The following is a 19,477-nucleotide window of genomic DNA, read 5'->3' as shown; positions in this document are numbered from 1 at the left end:
TGAGACACTGGACTGGACTGCGGGTATCATTTGATGCATAAATTTCATTTTTTAGACAAGGGCATGAGAGCCTCCATTTGAATACTTACTCTGAGTCCTTCAAATGTTAGGGGCAGGTCAGGTATGAGCAATGTTAGGAATTTTGGCCTTTAATCTGAGAACAGGAGGAAAGCATATGAAGATGTTTAAGTAAAAGGAACAAGATAAGATTTGGATTTTAAAAAAGAGCTTTACTGTGATATAACTGGCATAAAATCAATTACACATATTTAACAGGTACACCTGATAAATTTTGATGCACTGATGAAACCATTTCCATAATCAAAAAATAAATGAAAATGAAAAGAAATTTTGAAAAACACATATTCAAAATTACTTTTATCCATAATATATAAAGGACTCTACAGTTCAGAAATAAGAGGACAAATAACCCAATTAAAAATGGACAAAAGATTTGAACAGTCACTTGACCAGAGAAGATATACAAACAGCAGAGAAGCACACGAGAAGGTGTTCAACAGCTGTAGTTGCTAGGAAGATGCATATTTGTATTTTAAAAGGTCCCGTAGGCTCCAGTGTAGTGAAAGAATTGGAGATCAGGAAGCGCTGCAGGAAGCACAGTGAAGAGGCTATTGCCATAGAGTTAGTAAAAGTCAGTGGGTGCTTGAATAAGATGGCGGCTGTGGAGATCGGAGGTGAATGACAAATTAGAGAAATATTCAGGGAACAAAATAAAAAGGCCTTGACAGTGACTTTGGTTTTAGAAGGTACATTGTTAAATAATTCCAAGTTTTCTGGCTTGTGCAGCTGGGTGGATGATGGCACCATTCACAGTTTTCATGGCGAAAACTGGAGGAAGACCAGGTGTGGGGAAAGACTGGGTTTATGTTAAATGAACACCTTTGAAGTATCTTTGAGACTCCGAAGTACAATCTTGGAGCTGGCAGTTGGAATAAGATGTGTTCTGAGCCCTGTCTCTTGTATTTGGTGTGGACAGAGGCTGAAAGGCAGTGGGCTGAGGTTTAAATGGAAGGAGAGAGAAAGAGCAGCAAGGGCTGCTAAACCAAATCCCCCTGTTCTGTCCCCATTAAAGGGAGGGAACCTGCTTTTCACAATGGTTCATGCTAGTAAAGCAGGAAGAAGCTTGGGGTGCAAAGGAGTTTCGGGGTCCTCCTTTAACTCCTCTAATTAGAACCCGTGGGGTAGTTTGCTGTTCTTGGAGTGCTGTGAGTCAGCACCTTGGGGTGCTCCATTCTTGGAGCAAGGAGACGCCAACGCTCTTCTGATTCCCTCCGCTCTTCCACTTCCTGCTCTGCCTCACTGCTTACCCTCAACTTGTACACAGGTTGTATTCATGTGGATGTGGCCTCAGGAAATCAAAAGATCCTATAGTGCAGGCCAGTCAAGATCTTAATAAACTGTCCAGTTTCCACATGGATTCTACAATCTGTTAAAGGAGGGAAAAAAAAATAGAGCATTATTTTCTTTACTTTTTACACCTCATTAGTGAATCCTGACCATATTCTCCCTCAGGTTCCTTTTCCATCTCAGTCTGGCTCTCACATTCTTCGAAAGGACAATGCGATCTTTAAATTCACTCAGTTTGTGTGTTGGGAAGAAGCCAAAATTAGTGTCTCATTGATACTCAGTTGGAGTAGCCTTCTAGCCGCACAATTTAGGGAAGGTATTTACGCCTCCTCCCCCTCTTCTTCTACTAGTTTGGCTTGTGTTTTGCTCTCCTTGTAAATATGAGAGAAAATAAAAGACACTATTCAGCCTCCTGTGTCTGAAAGTCTGGCTTTTCAGTGGCTTCCTTTAAGGGGGGTCCTCATTTGTACCCAGCTTTGCCATTACCGGAAATCAATCTGAATGTCCTATTATGCATTTTTTCTTTCCTCACAGTCTGAAATGGCCTTTGCCAAGTTTCCGAACTGAACCTGAAAGACCCTTCATCATTCTCCCATTCCTGCCTCCAGTCCCACTGAGTTCTTGCAGCTCTTTCTCAGGCAGAAGGGCTGCAGTGTGAGGACTGGGACGACTCGACCTACTCCGCTAACCCAGAGGCCTGAGCCAATCACAAAGAGGACTGGACTCTCGCTTGAGCTCCCTTCCCTCCTCCTACCCCAGCAACAGCCTCCTGGAAAGGGGAACATTGGAAGGGGGTTGTTTGCAATTCAAATCCTTGGCTTTCTGCCCACCTCTCTTCCAAATAAGAAAGCAGAAGCCTCTGTGAGGGGCAAAAGGTTCTTGGAAATTGCCGGGGCATTAAGATCCGGAGATCCTTCCTCCTGTCTCTTTAATCTGCTTTCGAAGCTAAGGGGAAAAAGCAAGGATGGTGGAGGCTTTCTGTGCCACCTGGAAGCTGACCGACAGTCAGAACTTTGATGAGTACATGAAGGCTCTAGGTAGGTAAAAATAAGATGTACTGTTCTCTTCTTAACCTGCTGCTTCAGATACTTGCCAATTCTTTTTTCACCCATTAGATTGGCAAGTGACAAAGACAGATCACTTCGTAATGATCGGATGCTAGGCTCTGCATTTCCCGTGGAATGAACCTCTATTGTGGCATATGCTGGCTTTCGTTCCCAGGGCCAATTAATGGTGCATTTGGTAGTCTGTGCAGGATGTGACGCTTCTGTGGCTTTTTTGTTTGATCTTCATCGTCTGCTTATTATTTGTGCATCCAAATGATCATCCACTATTACAGCTCTATAGTTGTATTGCATGTTTAATGGGCTAAATGGGATTTAATGAAACATACACTGTAAGGACCTGGATTCCAGAATAGGAAAATGGATTACTGCTTCGTGAGCTATTTTGGAAGTTGCAGCTGACTGTATTGCTTCCTTTTGCTATTTTAGGTGTGGGCTTTGCCACAAGGCAGGTGGGAAATGTAACTAAACCAACAGTGATCATCAGTCAGGAGGGGGACAAAGTGGTAATCAGGACTCAGAGCACATTCAAGAACACAGAGATTAGTTTCCATTTGGGGGAAGAGTTTGATGAAATCACGGCAGATGACAGAAACTGTAAGGTAAGGAGCCAGCTCCTTCTCTGGAGTGGGGATGGGAGGCAAGGCAAAGAGAGGCCTGATTTTCTCTTTTATAGATGATGGGAAGTAGAGAATGTTCTCAGTATTTCAAATCAGAGAGGACGACACCAGGGTAACTTTTGCATCCTACTGCAAATATGTTATTTTCTGAACAAAGGGTACTTGCTATAACTCTAATGTCAAATTTTACCATATGTTTTTCATATATTAGATCAACCCTGTATTTCAGAAAGTATTGGATAGTTTTTTGAAAGATTGTGTTTTGTTTAATCTTTCTGATTGCCTCAGTTTGATTAAATAGACAGCTTGTCTCATTTTAAGGCTTTTTGTTTAAAGGAGCAGGGTGACTAGTGCAAAAGAACACGTTCAGAATTTTTATTTCTAATACATAAAGTTTTTCCATAATTTCAGACAAATTATGAATTTTAGATTTGCCTAGTACTGACTTTATAAGCAACATAAGATATGATACTAATATGATAAATGATCATGATTTATCCAATTATAAAACTTTAAAAAAATCACTTCATTTGACTTTGCATATCAGAAATCTGATCTGTATTTATTGCTATGTTCTGCATTTTGTTGCTGGTCTCAGTCTGTTGTTAGCCTGGATGGAGACAGACTCATTCATGTACAGAAATGGGATGGCAAGGAAACAAATTTTGTAAGAGAAATTAAGGATGGCAAAATGGTTATGGTAAGTAGTGGCAATTCTCCCTTCCTTCTTCCTAGCTTTTCACCTCCCCCACCATTGCCCATCTCCTTCCCTCTCCCTCCCCTTCCTCTGTTTTTCTCTTCCCTTCCTCCTTTCCTCCCTTCCTTGTTTAATAACATTGTCACTTACACTTTAACTGTGTGTAAAACAGAAGAAATAAGTACATCCTAATTGTTTCCACAGCTCTGTTTCTTTTATTATAGAAAAAGAAAAATTCTACTTGGTATAGTTTTTAAGAAGTTGCCATTGACTTAGCTAGAAACATGTCAAAAGAAAATGTGTTTTTTGGTAAGATTACTGTGCCTGTCTACTCCTCATATGAAATCTAAATATAAAACCAGTAATGAAAATATATAAACAAGATTGGTATCACTTTAACAATATCAAGCTTACTGGATCTCAGAAAAATTACTTTATAGCTCCTGTAATAAATGAGATATTAAAACATTTTATATTTTAGTTTACAAAGGTTATAAAAGTTCAGCGCAGATAGCTTAGAATAGAAAAGCGTAAGAAAAATTTAAAAAGTCCTCTCCAAATTCCCTTCAGAGAGAATTAGTTTGATGTTACTTCCTTCCAGTCTTTCTTTTAATACATAGAGTGCTTTTTTGAAACATGCTTGCTAATACTGGTAGTCATGAAAAAATTACAAAGTAGAAAATAATTTAAAAATAATTTTTCTAATGATAGAGTATCATAAACTTGAAAAAATATTCTGTCTTAATCTAGTATCCCAGACACTTTTTGTGAACTGAGTAATGGTAATTTGGTGACGTTGAAATAGTCAATGTATCATTTTGGGCTTTTTTTTGGAGGACTGCTTTACATATTTCTTCTAAGATAATAGAAGCAAGGTGTGTCATTTTTGTTTTATTTTTAATGAAAGAGAATTGTTGCTTCCTTCTCAACTACTGCAATCAGAGCTGTTCTAGTTTGAGATTTAGGGCTTACATATACATACTTCTTTTCATGGGTGGAAAGGGGGGGAGGATAGGGATAGTTTTCCTTTCATGTTAATGAATATTTGCCCACATTTTCCTGCCATGATCATCAAAAGAAATGATTTATTTCTAAAAGATTCAATCTGAAGTTCTTCATTATGCTTTTATTCCATTTTCCCCCCTGAATACAAAAAGTGGATGGCTCAGCTTTGGCATGTATGGCTGTCATCAGGCAAGACTGAGTTCAAAACGGGAGATTAAAGCAATGAATAACAAGGGCATTTTATAATCTTGAAACTCACATCAATACATGAAAACAATGAACACTAAAAAAAAAAAAACCAATTTTGTAAAGTGGTTGTATAGAAATTCTTCAAGTTGGATTTGATATTAAGAGCCCATATTGCACATAAGTTTTTACCCACCTAATCACAGAAGTGCACATAGGCTAACACATGACAGTTAGGCAAAGAGAACATTTGTACATTTACCATTCCCTGCTAATTTTTAGAACAAGTCATTCCAAATACCACCTGCCTAAATGATTTGAATTTTGTTTTGAAAAAATTCTTCAAAATTTATATAGATCATGAACTGAAAACTGTTATGAAAACCTACTATAAATTTCATTCGTTTTCAAAGCAGAAAGCTGATTTGCTTCCATTTGATAATTTAGGGTGAAAGGAATTCTTTCAATCTGAATCTACATATCTAATGTCAGTTTTTGGCTTCACTCTCTGTTTAGAGGCATGAACTAGTTATACATATTATTCACTCAATAAATAAAAATGTTTCTTCATGTTTGAAGAAATGAAGAGTGTTTGCAGCATTTAATGTTTGTAAATGCCATTATTCTCTTGCATAATACTTGAGACGCATTTATGATTATCTTCAGAAATTTCAGCTGATATTCCTGTGTAAAATGATTTGATTCTCTTTTGAATCTTTCAGACTCTGACTTTTGGTGACGTGGTTGCTGTTCGCCACTATGAGAAGGCATAGAAAGGTTCCTGATCTGTAGCCAGAGAAGCTCTACACTTGTTCTGTTTACTGAAGTCTCAGTGTTATCCTGCTATTATAGCAAAGCTGATCACTAAAGAGAAGGTTATCCTTGGTGTGGAGGTGGTGATTTTAAATAGATATTTAAAAATTTGTTTGGAAATTTATTATTTCAAGCAGCTAGTCCAATTTTGATCTGCAAATTCATCATGTTTTATAATTCGCATTAAAATTTTAAGCCATATTTTTAAAATAAAGAAATGAGTATATTTCATAATTTATATTGGAATGAAATTGAATCAAGATAAAACTCTTATACCCAGGAGAAATGCTGTTGTTGTTTTTAATATCACTAATCTCGGAATTATATATTAGAGAGTATGAAATAAGATAGCCTTTCTAGTGGCAAAAATTAAGGCTGACAGCTTCTTCTGTTTCAAATACTAATTTAAAAAAATAAGCAGAATCCTAGGGAAATGGGAAAATGCCACAGTTTGGGTTGAGACTTCCATAGAGCATCTGTGATAATTAAATTCATTGGGCCAAGATTCAAAGAAGCCTTGTTATGGTAGGTTGGGTGACACAAATGATATCTTGCTATTAGAAACACATGGTCTGCAGAAACAAAATGTTATACATGAAAATGTCTTACTAAAAGGTAAATATAATCAAAATAGCATATAATCAAAATGTTATATAACTTGTTTCTAACTGAAAGGTAAATAGGAAAGGGGAATGTATTTAATCCTGGATTACAAAGCTGAGGTCCAGACAAGTGCACTGAGCTGAACTAAGTCAGTAGGAATGCTAAAATAGGGTGTGCATAGTGTGTGCACAAAGGCATTTGCATTCCCTTTTTGGGGGTGTGTATGTGGGAGTTGTTGGAACTGAGTTGACCAAGTGAAAATAAATACCTGTTTGTAACTAGCTAGGGTTTACATTTGTAAAGTACAAGCAAACAAATATCATTTTATATTTTATCATTTACAAAGTGTGTTTTATACATTTTCTCAAACCACAGTATGAAGCAGGTAAGGCAGGTATTATTAGTTTTCCTCTAGTGATGAAGAAATTAAAGATTAGAGCTACATGTTCAAGTTCTCATGGCTCGTAAATAATCCTGAGAACTGCAAACTTTGCGATTTTACCCTTTATTTCCTCTCAAAAATGAACATTTCCACTTAACTTTTCTCTGAAACAAAAATGCAAGATTTTTATTTTCCCTGATCATTCCTTAGGAAGTCCTTCCTCTGTTAGCCTCTGGGGAGGAATAAAATGGTAAATATTTTTCAAGACTAATATGTAATATTCATTTTTAACAATCCCAATGATGTCAGTAAATTTCTGTAAGTTAATTCAAGGTCCAATTAACTTATAGGTACAAACATGAAGAAACTTCCTTTAACTCAAACAATTCCCCACGATACTATAAATTGACTACTGTTATCACTTTAATATCTAAAATGAAGAGGAGAAGAAACTATAGTGTAGTTACAGGAGTTAACATTTGAATGTAAAATCACTGAAGCTCAAGTTAAGATTGTTTGGCAAAGATTGCCATTCCTGAAACGACAGCATCCACCTTTGTGTTTAAAAGCCAGAAACAACATGAGAGAGTGTTTGTTGCCATTATTCTGACACCCTTTATCTCTACTTTTTGGGGAAGACAGCTTTCTCTTAGTGGTTTTAGCCTATGCTTTAGTAGAAGCAGTGATGCTGGCCTCTCTGTTGTTAAAGATACAAGGCCAAGGATAGGGATTCAGTTTCAGCTCACTATTCATTAGAATTAGGCCAAATAACATCCTGCTGGCATTTATTACCATAACAGCTGCTTCACAGAGTGAAGAATGGAAAGGTTTTTGGGTGGCCTAAATGTGAGAGTTCCAGTGGGCTAAAAGATCAAAGGTTTCAGTAGCGCAACAAATGCATTTTTCTGGGAATATTATTAAGAGATATTTTTACTTCTTAAATATTTACAGGGTAGTTGCAAATCATTTTTCTTCAAGCTATATTCTATCTCATATAGCAATCGGCCAATGTACTAATTTTTCTGGTTTGCCCCCACTCCCTCTTTTTTTTTTTCTTTTCTTAGCATAGATAACAGGAAAGGAAAATTAAGCAAGCCCAAAGGCAATTTGACTAACAGGCCCTGGAAGAATATTTCCAAAATCCAAGGTCTTAAAAGATACAAACTTGGGTAGAGGCTATCTTGTGAAATCCAATCTTGAACTGTGATAATGAGTAAGTAGCAACTTCCCCCATCCTATGTGTTCTACCTCACCCAGATATACACCCGCACAACAAATTACACCTACATCCCAAACCAGGGCACCTCCAAATATATGCCCAGAGTTGAGGTGTACACCCAGAGATATTTCGTCATGTAATTTTATTCTTCTTAGAGGGTATAAAGGAACACAAAGTTGAGAAAGTAGGAGGGAGAATGGCGAATCTACCCACTAATTTCAGTGTATTGTCTTGTTAGAATTGCAAGTATTCCTTAGGTTTCAAAATGTAGATGCCATATTTTATGCTTACTGAAGAATTATTTCACAAGTGATTTACTGCCAGTTTAAAAAAAATTACTTCCAATTTACTTATTGGAAATTGAAAAAAAAGATTAAAAATTGCTGTTTTTACAGTTTTTTCATCCTTTTCTTATCTTTCAGAATGCCTGGACTAAAAACACACAAGTTACTTTGCTGTCTGTAAAGTTGTTCTGTCTCACCCATTTACCATTTTTCCCCCCCTACATTGTTTTCCTCCATACTCTTGAGGTCATGGACTAGAAACTCCAAGGACCATTTTGCCCATAATAGGGAAGTACTTTGGTTCTCAAAAGGCTTTTGAATCATGCTAAAGCTGAGGCAGGACTTGCGAGTGCTGGCAGGACATGAAACAAAATGGAGGTGCCTTGATGCCCATTTCAAAGCCCTTTTCATGAAACGCTTTCCCATTAAATGACACAGGATACAAAGTAGGGTTTTCTCTGATTGGAAACAAATATACTTTCCATCGTCTTTGGTGACGTTAGTCATTCTAGAGGATATTTTCTTCTCCAAAGGAATTCTATGCCCCACAAATTTCAACTACATGCATCCAAAGCAGTCAGCAGCCTACTGAATGGTAATAGAAGGCACACAGAAGCCAGGGCAGTTTGGGGGTGTCCGCTCCTTTGTCAGACTGGCCAGCTTCAAAAAGTCCGTGGAAATGTAAAATAAACAGGCTTTCTTTATGATTTTTATGCATCTCTGGAATGCACAGAGCAGGGTTCTGAGACATTGTTTTAACTCGTTTTTTTTAATACAGCAACAAAACAAACAAAAAACAAAACCTTAATGTCTGAGCAGTGGATCTCAAACTTTACCATCACTTCAGCATCACCTGTAGAGCTAGTAAAGCAGACTGCTGGGCTCCACTCCCCAGTTTCTGACTCAGTTGGTCTGGGGTGGGGCCAGGGAATCTTAATTTCTAACTAGAATTCCCAGGTAGGGCTGACGCTGCTAGTCCAGGAACCACACCTTGAGATCCACTCTGCGATCCAAAACTTCTGCTGACCTCCTCCAAATCACGATACTTCAAGGTTCTCTGCATCATTTCTGTGAAGGATCCTCATCTTTTAGGGCCAGGTGGCTTTGGGGAAGATGATCTGCTTGGGGTTTGTCTAAGCACATTCCTTCGCAGGCCAGTCACTGACGCTAAAAAACGAAAGGACAGAGGGCAGCTGAAGGTGAAAATTACCGACTAGCTGCGGAGTCTGTCCCTGCACGTGACTGCTGGGCGTCTACACCCGCATCCTTCCTTAGCCTCCTCCCCACCCGGGCCTGACGGTCCGAGTGGAGCCCCGGGACAGGCCGAGTCGCCCAGGCTCGTGGCCACGGCCCGCGATGGCGCTGCTGCGCGCGCTCTTCTGCTGCCTGCTGGCCGCCTTGCACTGCGGCCCCTGCCTAGGGCTGCCCTTGGCGCCCGGGGGCGGCCGCAGTCCCGCTCCGGCGGTGGGTGAGTTGTCCGCGACCCTTTCCCTGGCGGGAGCTGCCCGGCAGCAGCGGACGGCGCGCAGGCAGAAGTGCGCGAGCGGGGAGGGGGCAGCGCTCGGCCGCCGCTCGGACTACTGGGGTCCCAGACGCGGGGGGCGAGGGCCACGCACGGGGGACGCGAGCAAGTGCTCCGGCCGGGAGGTCAGGGCTTGGCTGGGGGCCGTGCCCGCGCCAGTGGGGACGCTGCAGGGAACGCGGCGGCCGGATATTCCCCTCCCCCAGCAGTTGTGTACACTTTGTGCCTCCGGCTGTTTGCTCCAGGGGAAGTAAGGGAGCTGCGTGTCTCAAGGGAAAACGCTGGGAGTTGGATGCCCCGTATTCCTAGAGGCCCCGAATGTGCCCAGAGCGGAGGGGGAGCCGCAGAGTTTCGCTTTACTTCAGGGGTTTAAATTTCAGCGGGTCTCAGAGTAACTCCTGCCCGTTCACCGCATTTGGTGGCCTTTTCTCCCTGTGCCTTCAGCCAGAATACGATCACAATCTCGGCGCTATTCACCCCAAAGGCTACGTTAGAACTCATGCAGCCTTCATTTCGCTTTATCTGAATGCCACTAGGCTCACGGCAGGCGGCACCACTTTTATTCTTTCCAATCCCTAACAAATGCCTGTTACGATAGTTCTCAAAGTGTGGTCAGGGGCCAGCAGCTTCAGAATTACCTGATTTTGTTACAAATGCAAGTTTTCAGACCCACCCCAGACCCACCGAATCTGACCCAGAAACTCAGAATTGGGGCCCAACAATCTTCAACAAACCCTCCAGGTGATTCTGACAGAGTTTGAGAACACCGGTACACAATATGATGTAGGATGGGAGATTCTGTGAAGCCATCTGAGCCTTCAGTTTCAAAGATCAAGGTATTCTCATCACCTGACTCCCTTTAAAAATAACTGCTTTGTTATTTAGACAGGAAAAATCAGGTGGAGTTCTGTTTTGTGTTTTGGGCATAGCTATCTCCAAAACTCAGTGCCGTGCTCAATGATGAAGACTCTTCTTGTTGCTCTTACTCTTCTCTCACAAGACTTAAAATGCTTCGGGGGAAATGCCTCTTTGTCTGCGAGCCAAGTCCTCGTGACTCAGCTGTCAGGCAGTTGACAGCAAGAACTGTAAATCTGGTTTCCCAACTGTCAGTCATAACAAGAAGTTGTCCTAAAATAACGTATGCATGCTGGTTTCTGCCTTTTAAAAAACTGGAACTGTGTTTCTTTTATTATGTGGCTGTTGAGGATTTTGAGATAAAATGCCCCAGGCTGCGTAAGACCAACGAATAGTCCATTCACCTTTTGGTTTTAAGGATTTGATTGCTGAAGACCTCACTGACAACTTTTGGTGCCTAGTGAATCTGTACTGCCCACCTTGCTGTTTTGCTAGGGAAGCTATAAGGTTGAGTCAGCTAGGGAGGTGGAAGGGAGCTGGGAAACGAGTTCAAAGACTTGCTCAAGTGTCGACTCAGCACTTTCACATTGGATGTATGATTTTACACGTCCTCCGCTTGATGTGACCTTCCCTCTCTCCCTGACCCCACGTCAAAATGCACGGATTTAGTTTCAAACACCCACCCTGACTCTCTTCACTTGGGGGGAGTGTACGTGTGTGTGCAAATTGCCCGTTTCAGTTTCTGTTCTGTTAAATACCAGTGGTGGACACAACAACCCAGGGAGTTGTCCTGGGTGTGTTTGGCCACAGCTCTTTAGATTTAGGACGTCAGGACCTGCTGTAGTATTTGGTAGGAACTGACATTATAAGTAAGTAAACAGAGACGCCTCCTTACACAGCAACCATTTATCCAAACAACTGAATTATGGTTTGCTAGGTTCTTTAGGATAAATTATAACTTTTCAAGATAAATTTTAAGATATTTTTGGTATCATTTTGAGCATTTATCTAGATGTGTCAACAACACACACACATGCATACACACATATATTTGTGCAAATCTTTTAAAGGTCATCTTGAGAACAAGACATACATTATTCATAAATCCCAGGTTAAGAACCTGTTAAGAGCTTTGTTCTTGGCTTCTACTTAAAGACACCCCCTAGTGCATCTCATCTGTTTGTCTGGCAGTTCAATGTAGTGGATAGAGCACTAAACTTGAAGTCTGGAGAGACTGGTTCCAGTTCAGGTTTCTTCACTGAATCATCATGTGACCTGAGGAAATCCTGAAACCAGCCTGTGTCTAATTAAAGACTGTTGAGGCCCTAGGATAGGTCAGACATACTCTAGATGCTAGGGACACATAAATCTAGATGTTAGACTACATTTGAGGGATGTATCCTTAATGTTTTCTAGTTTTGCTTTACAAAAATTTAATATATTTATAATCTCATGGCCCTTACTTATTGCCATATTACATGTAGGCATTGTCATCTTTTTTACATGAGGTGAATGCACCAGAAGGACATTCAAATGTGAGCACGCCCAAAGAGAAGCAGAGTGTGCAGTGGTTACGAAAAACATTGAATCTGGAGTCAGATTTCCTGAATCCCTATCTTGTAATAAGCTTAAAAAATTAATAAGTAATAAGCTTATAGTAATACTCAGTAAATTTTAACTATTACTTGGAAATGAAGTTTAATCTCAGATTCAAGGTTGGGGGTATAAAATAGTAACAGTGTAATGAACTACTGAATTTACTATATGCCAGCCAACATCTAAGAGCTTTTCTTCTACTAAATCACTTAATCCTCATACAGTAGGTGGTAATATTATTCCTACTTCACAAATAAAACAAGCCAAGATCACACAGCTAGATTAGTAAGTGGAGCTCAGATGTGAAGTCAGACAGTCTGCTTCTGGAGTCTCCACTCTGAACTGTACCACTGTATTGCTCTATGTGCACTTTACTGCACCTTAACATTCTATAAATAATAAAATACACATTCACATAAAAATGAGATGCATTATGTACTTAAACCTCAAGGAAGGACAGGTTCCAGAATGATTCTGACTATTGGCCAATTTGGCTTTGTGTGCTAGGTAAAGTATGTCTAAGCTGGAAGTGAAAATTGGAGTATTTTCTGCATTATGGAATACCATAAATTACTCTTGGCAAATGTCTGCAAATGGGGACTGAGTACCAGGTATTGACCATAAAAACGATTTTATGCCTACTGTCTTCTGGATTTTTTGTACACCACTTCTTAGCTGTGAACTTAAACATGTTATAAAATTATAACCACGTTGTGAACAAACAACAGCTGAGTATAACTTAACCTTTTCCACCTTAACAAAGTAACTCTTTTCCATTTTTTATTTTATTATCCAGCTTTGGGTTTTATGCAAGTGTTTCCTCACATACATGCTTAGCTTTTATCATCTTTGTTTGGATAAAAGTTTGTATTTTACTCATTAGTGCCATGCTTCTGGTGTAGTACATGCTGCTGTATCACTTCTAATGTGTTTCTGGTATAAATTAGTCATAAAGTGAACTCAAAATTCAGAGTGTGAAGAAGCTGCCTATTAAAGTGATTTATTAGCTTCATGTGAGGAGGCAGCAAAATCATTGAAGATATATGTAAATTGTGAACAAGCAAACTTGAGGGCCTTTCAAAGTGGAGTTCAGATTTTGACTCTGCCATTTATTAGCTGTGTAACTATCGCAGATTTCCTAACTGATTCTGCATTAGTTTCCCAACTCCAAAATGAGAACAATGATTTCTATTTCAAGAGAGTAGTTCTGAGAATGAAATGGCACAGAATTTTTAAGTTGCTTATCACAATGCCTGGCACATAGTAAATACTTAATGAAGAGAGATACTACTATGATTCTTAGTACTAGTATTATCTTCAGTGAAGGAGTCATTCTCAAAATGATTGACAAGCAGGGATGCTCTCAGATGGGTTCTAGGGTCCTCCCTGAAAACCCAGTGGAAGCAGCCTCCTTACCAAATGCTTCCCTTAAAATTGCTAACATTTTATACAAATGTATTGATAGAAAGTTCTCCTTATTAAGTAGTTTTTAAGAACCTCTGGCAATTTCTATTTTTTGGCTTAAAGCTAGTATTAAAGATTTATATTCTTTTCCCATTAATGTTGAGGGGCAAGGTTCTACAACAAATTAGGAGTAAGATCCAGTTCCTGGTTCTGCAATCTATTCACTGTGTAACCCTAGCAAACCACATCATATTCCTATGTCAATTTTTCTATATGAAAAATGTAAATAAAGTACTAAAACATTAATTTCTTCAAGGAAGGAGACATGCTAATAAGATGTGATATAATACTGACCTCCCGGAAGGTCATATCTGTACATTTCATTATACAATTTATGTTTGTTATCTAGTCTTTATTAGGTAGTCATGCTATCACTGAGTTCATCGGTTCTGGCAAGTTTAAATAGTGAATTCCAGTAAATTTTTCCTGCTGTCCTTGGAGTCCTCATCTTCTTACAGAGAAGGGTTGTATTTAACTTGAGGGCATATGAACTTTTATATTAGTACAGCTTCCCTCCATCACAGGGAGGAACAACTGGCTCTAGTCTGACTATAAATATTTATAGAAGAATTCCAAAAGAAACATAGATTTAACACCATGTCTCTTCTAACCAACAGGACAGTTTTGGCATGTGACTGACTTACACTTAGACCCTACTTACCACATCACAGATGACCACACAAAAGTGTGCGCTTCATCCAAAGGTGCAAACGCCTCCAATCCTGGCCCTTTTGGAGATGTTCTGTGTGATTCTCCATATCACCTTATTTTGTCAGCATTTGATTTCATTAAAAACTCAGGACAAGAAGCATCTTTCATGATATGGACAGGGTAAGTGATTATATAAATACCATTAATTACTCAGTATTTATCTACAGTGTCTTAAGCTTCCTTAGGATTCTGAATTCCATAAGAAAATTAACATTAAAAAGCACTAGGTCAAATTAACCAACATTGTTAGAGATAAGAAAAACTGTAGAAGTTTTGTTTTTCTTTTTCCCAGAATACAGTTTCTAGAAATACATTAACTAAGAGATAAATCCATAAGCAGCAGATACTCATGATCAGTGTCTGGAGGTGTTTATTAATGTGATAGTAGATCCTGACTAAATATTCAAAACTGAAAGGTAACAGTGTGAGTTAAACCTTTGATAGAAATTTGTAAACATGATCTGGTGGTATAACTAGTTAATTCCATCCATCATGGCAGAGTGAAAAGACCTGTTTTTCCTCTACTTCCAATAATGACCATGACACTATTTTAATTAATTTCTACATTGTAACTCATTTAATCTTTACAATAGATATTACTATTAATTTTTTTATTTCTATTTTACAGCTGGGAAGTGGAAACATTGAGCATCTAAGAAACTTGTCTAAGTACATATAGCTATTAAGTGGCAAAGCTGGGAATTTGAATCTAGGCGTTTTGGCTCTGGAACCTGTGTTCTTAATCACTAAAATTTTTCCTCTCATAAATCTCCAATTAGGTAGTGAAGTAGAGGGAGATTTTCAGTTTATCTTTGTATTATACAAATTTTCTTTTTATAGGATTCTTAATGTAAAGTAAATTCTTAAGGAAAAGTAAATGAATAGTAGTTTATCAACTCTTACCTATCATGTCTTGCTTTTTATTTTACAGTGCATGTAGTTTTATTTATTTTCTACTGAATAATAGTTGACATACAATGTTATATTAGTTTCAGGTGTATGACATAGTGATTTGGCAGTTATATACATAACAAAATGCTCATCATGATAAGTGTAGTGACCAGCTGTCACTATACAAAGTTGTTACAGTATTACTGACTATAGTCTCTATATTGTACTTTCATCCCTATGACTTGTTTATTTCATAATTGGAACTTTGTACCTCTTTATCCCCATCACCTATTTTGCCTTTCCCCAGTCCAATCCCTTATGGTAACCACCAGTTTGTTTTCTGTGTTTTTGGGTCTGTTTCTGTTTTGCTGTTTCTTTGTTTTTTAGATTCCACATAGAAGTGAAATCATGGTATTTGTCTTTCTCTGTCTGATTGATTTCACTTAGTGTGCTATCCTCTAAGTCCCTCCATGTTATCACAAATAGCAGGATTTCATTCATTTCTACAGCTGAGTAATATTCTACTGTGGATATATTCCACATCTTCTGGAGCCATTTGTCTGCTTGGACACTTAAGTTGCCTCCAAATGTTGGATATTGTAAATAATGCTGCAATAAACATAGGGCTGCATATATCTTTTCAAATTAGTGTTTTTTGTTTTCCCTGGGTAAATACTCAGAAGTGAATTTCTTGGTTATATATTTGCTCTTGCTGTTGTTTTATAGTGGAAGTCTGTGTTGATGTTGCAGCAAAGCATCATGCATAAAGCTAGTGACTTTTTATAGAAACTGATTTTGTCTCCTTTTCAGGGATAGCCCACCTCATGTTCCAGTACATGAACTCTCCACAGACACAGTCATAAGTGTGATTGCTAATATGACAGCCACCGTCCAGAGTCTCTTTCCAAATCTCCAGGTTTTCCCTGCCCTAGGTAATCATGACTATTGGCCACAGGTAAATTTCCAGAAGTGCTTAAAAGATTTTTACCATTGGTCGTGTCAAAATTATGACAGTAACTAGCTGATGACAGGACTTGGGAGTGGAACTCATGGAGGCAGGTTGTGTTTTTAATGCTAAGCTTTGAGGAAGGCAAGACAAGTGCTTTGGGGACTTTAAAGTGACTCAGTAATGTACAAACAGTTTTGTTCATCGTGCGTTTGGGAAGCAAATTACCTAGTTTGTGGATTATTAATTCTTGTTTTCCTTCATAATATTCCTCAATTTCTCCTTTCTTTTGGATAATTTTATTGCTTATTTGTATTTCTATAAGGTTAGTAGTGAAGCTTAATACTGACAAATGTTTACATTTTTCAGAATTTCTATAAGCATACAAAGCTCTCCACACTCTGATCTAAACTAGACTATGATTAAAAACAGAAACATAGCAAACTATTGTAAGAACCAGAGGGAGGTCCATGTTCAAGTCTAGTTTATCTAATTAAGATGTGATTCAAGGCAGAGACTATGTTTAAAATATTTAATCCTTGATACAGCCTAGGCTTCAACCTGTCAGAGAAACTGTTCGTTAAGTAGTCTGTGCATAGCATCTAGCAACAAGCCCTGATTACAGGGTCCTGTTGTAGTAGTATAGAATCTTAGATTTGTATATATTCAAGAAATCTCAGATACTGTTGTTTAGTCCAGGCTTGGTAAACTATGACCTGTGGTCCAGATTTGGCCTGTCACTTGTTTTTATAAAGTTTTATTGGAACAGCCATGGCTACTCTTTCGTATTGCCTGTGGCTGCTTTTGCATAATAGTGGCAGAGCAGACAGAGACCTTATGGCCCATAAACCTAAAATGTTTATTTCTTAGCCCTTAATAGAAAAAGTTTGCTGACTCCTGGTCTAGATCAACTCTTCACTTTCTAAATGAGAAAACTAAGGCCCAGAAATGTTAAGCTGCCTGTTCAAGTGCTCACAATTGTCTAGTGGCAGAGCCCACATCCTGGAACGTTTGTGTTCAGTCGGCCCAACACCTCTCACACATGCCTCGCCCTTGCCAGACTAAAGTACTGAACATGATATTTACTTTCATGCCCATCTTTGTCTACATTTTTCTTTTTACTTAGGATATCTTTTTCCGTTTCCTGTCAAAAGGATGCTTGATGAGGGTTTTGATTATGTTAATCTAAACTGATAGAGTGATTTTGAAAAGTTATTTTCTAGGATTAGCTTAAATTACAAATGATTTCTTGTCACTGGCTTCCAGTCTTGAGATAAATAATATATAAATCTTTGTGAGTCAACCTCTTGAGGTCAACTTTTGTTGCTGTTGAGATGTTAGATCAGAGAGCTTGAGTGGAGGCTCAAGGATGACCAAGCTCCAGGAAGCAGAGGTAACACACCTTGTTTTATATGTTTTAGGTGACAGGCAGACTGATACAGTGGAAAACATGTTGGGGTTTAGAGTCATAGTCATTGGGATTTAAAACCCCTCCCTGCCTCAAATAGTTTGACCAACTTAGATAATTCACTTTATGTCCCAGGTCCATAGGTCATAAGTCACTCATTTGTAAATAGCAGCAGTAACACCTACCTTGCAGAGGTTTTGTGAGAAGCAAAGATACTATATGAAAAGGCACAGCTTTTTACCTGTCACGTAATAAGCCCTCAGTAAGTAGAATGATGGTTATTACAGAATTAAGCAATAACCTGGGATATGTTGTTCTTAACTCCTTTGAGGACTTGTTTGATTTGACTTTTAACTCTGTCTTCTTTTTGTGAAGTCAAATCTTACAATAATTCAAAGATATAGATACTATCCAGCTTCTAAAATATGTCCTGTTATATGTACAGGGTAAATTGGGCAACCTGATACTCAAACAGCTAATTTTTTTTCTCTTCCTAGCCTATAGTTTTGTATTTGAAAATCTTCTTTCTATTATTCTACTGCCATGCTTTCACCCATTTCAGGAATGTCAGGTGTAACATGAAAGCCCCATAGCCAATTCTCCTGGAGACTTATAACTGAGATTGAATTCTGGTGAATATTAGTAACAAATAAATTTGATAAGTGTTATTTCCCCATTAAACCCCCATAAACATGTATATAATCATAATTACATAAACATATATATACAGATGCATTTCTCCACCCATTACTTCAGAGGTAGATACTGTGGGCAGCCCAAGGATTCCTTCCGGTTGCCACCCAAGCAAACAGTCTGAGCCAGAGCCCCCATTTACTCCTACACTGGCAAGGCTGATGCCACCAAACTCATGGGTGCCTCACTTCCCATTATACTCCATTTCTTAGCAGTGGTCATGTCACAACCAAAAAAGATTAAGTGGCATGGTTCAGTAGATAATTGGATGTAAGAGTCATGGTGGAACACCTGGTATTTCAACCTGGCTTTGGGACTGATCAGTTGTTCCTGGATAAATCACCTGACTTCTCTGGTATTCATATTTCTCACACTTAAAATAGAAAAGTCTGGAGTGATTTTTATAAAATCTTAAGATTGTAAATGACCATACCACTATCTTGGTATCCATCCTGAAGGAAACAAATGGCTAAGACTCTAGGTTTTTGATGATGATAACAACTGATTTTTAGTCAAACTCTCAATTGGCCTTAGCCAGTGTGTAATTTTCAGACACGTGACTCTGATCTCTGACACAAATTGAAAATATACTTTGGGTAATTAGTGCCAGTTAAAAGAAGTCATATTAATTGCCCTGAATGTGTTTATATTTTCTTCATTTGTTAGGCATGTGTATTAGGAACTAATGTGAATTGGCTGTCATCTTGAAAAATAAACATTTTAATTAATGTTGATAGGGAAACTCCTTTATGAAATAGGTCTCTATCACCAATAGACGGAAATGAGGAGGGTGAAGAAAATGGTTTAGTTTTTAATATAGCCTTTTAAAACAAAAAATAAGAATAATTACCCAGTTTCACAAATGATTTTTGGCTTTTTATTCAGTATCTGTTCTCTTAAAGTTGGTTTTTTTTCTTCCCTAGAGTTTGTCACCATAAAGACACTCGATTATAATATGATAAAATAGTATGATGAAAAGATACTTCATGATAATAAAAATGTTTTATACATATAAATGTAACATTAAAAAATCAAAACCTGTTAAATTAATTAAGGCTGACATAAAAAGACTCAAATCATGTGGTTGTAAATCTTTATTCAAGAAGTTAAGAAGCTTTTTACTAGTGTTGACATTTCAGAGGACATTGTT

At 38.4% G+C, this 19,477-nt stretch overlaps 2 protein-coding genes across 5 annotated transcripts in view; both read left to right on the top strand.

The window, feature by feature from the left end:
* The first annotated feature begins 2,023 nt into the window (after window positions 1-2,023).
* FABP7 (fatty acid binding protein 7) lies at window positions 2,024-5,864 on the top strand. Its single transcript, XM_036903921.2, has 4 exons — window positions 2,024-2,405; window positions 2,862-3,034; window positions 3,651-3,752; window positions 5,663-5,864. Exons 1-4 carry the CDS (start codon window positions 2,333-2,335, stop codon window positions 5,711-5,713), a joined length of 399 nt encoding a protein of 132 aa, XP_036759816.1. The 5' UTR covers window positions 2,024-2,332; the 3' UTR covers window positions 5,714-5,864.
* Window positions 5,865-9,378: 3,514 nt separating this feature from the next.
* Window positions 9,379-19,477, top strand: part of SMPDL3A (sphingomyelin phosphodiesterase acid like 3A) — a 28,073-nt gene continuing 17,974 nt past the window's right edge. The window contains exons 1-3 of one of the 4 annotated variants that reach the window (XM_057489302.1): window positions 9,379-9,709; window positions 14,296-14,509; window positions 16,091-16,235. In XM_057489302.1, the coding sequence (XP_057345285.1) occupies window positions 9,598-9,709; window positions 14,296-14,509; window positions 16,091-16,235 (471 nt within the window). In that variant the 5' untranslated portion in view covers window positions 9,379-9,597. Of the gene's footprint in view, window positions 9,710-10,578; window positions 10,600-14,295; window positions 14,510-16,090; window positions 16,236-19,477 lie in introns of those variants that run through there. The other 3 variants (XM_057489301.1, XM_036903920.2, XM_057489303.1) reach the window with 3 other exon arrangements.

This window comes from Manis pentadactyla, chromosome 12 (assembly GCF_030020395.1).
Source record: "Manis pentadactyla isolate mManPen7 chromosome 12, mManPen7.hap1, whole genome shotgun sequence".
NCBI classification, from domain to species: domain Eukaryota; kingdom Metazoa; phylum Chordata; class Mammalia; order Pholidota; family Manidae; genus Manis; species Manis pentadactyla.
The sequence above is the reverse complement of the archived record's forward strand: the minus strand, read 5'-3'. Positions and strand labels throughout refer to the sequence as shown.

Bases quoted from the DNA above. Each gene is read 5' to 3' on its own strand.
- FABP7 (XM_036903921.2), top strand. From the start codon at position 2,333: ATGGTGGAGGCTTTCTGTGCCACCTGGAAGCTGACCGACAGTCAGAAC. The intron at 2,406-2,861 runs GTAGGTAAAAAT...TTGCTATTTTAG, and splicing joins TGAGTACATGAAGGCTCTAG to GTGTGGGCTTTGCCACAAGG. The intron at 3,035-3,650 runs GTAAGGAGCCAG...TGCTGGTCTCAG, and splicing joins CAGATGACAGAAACTGTAAG to TCTGTTGTTAGCCTGGATGG.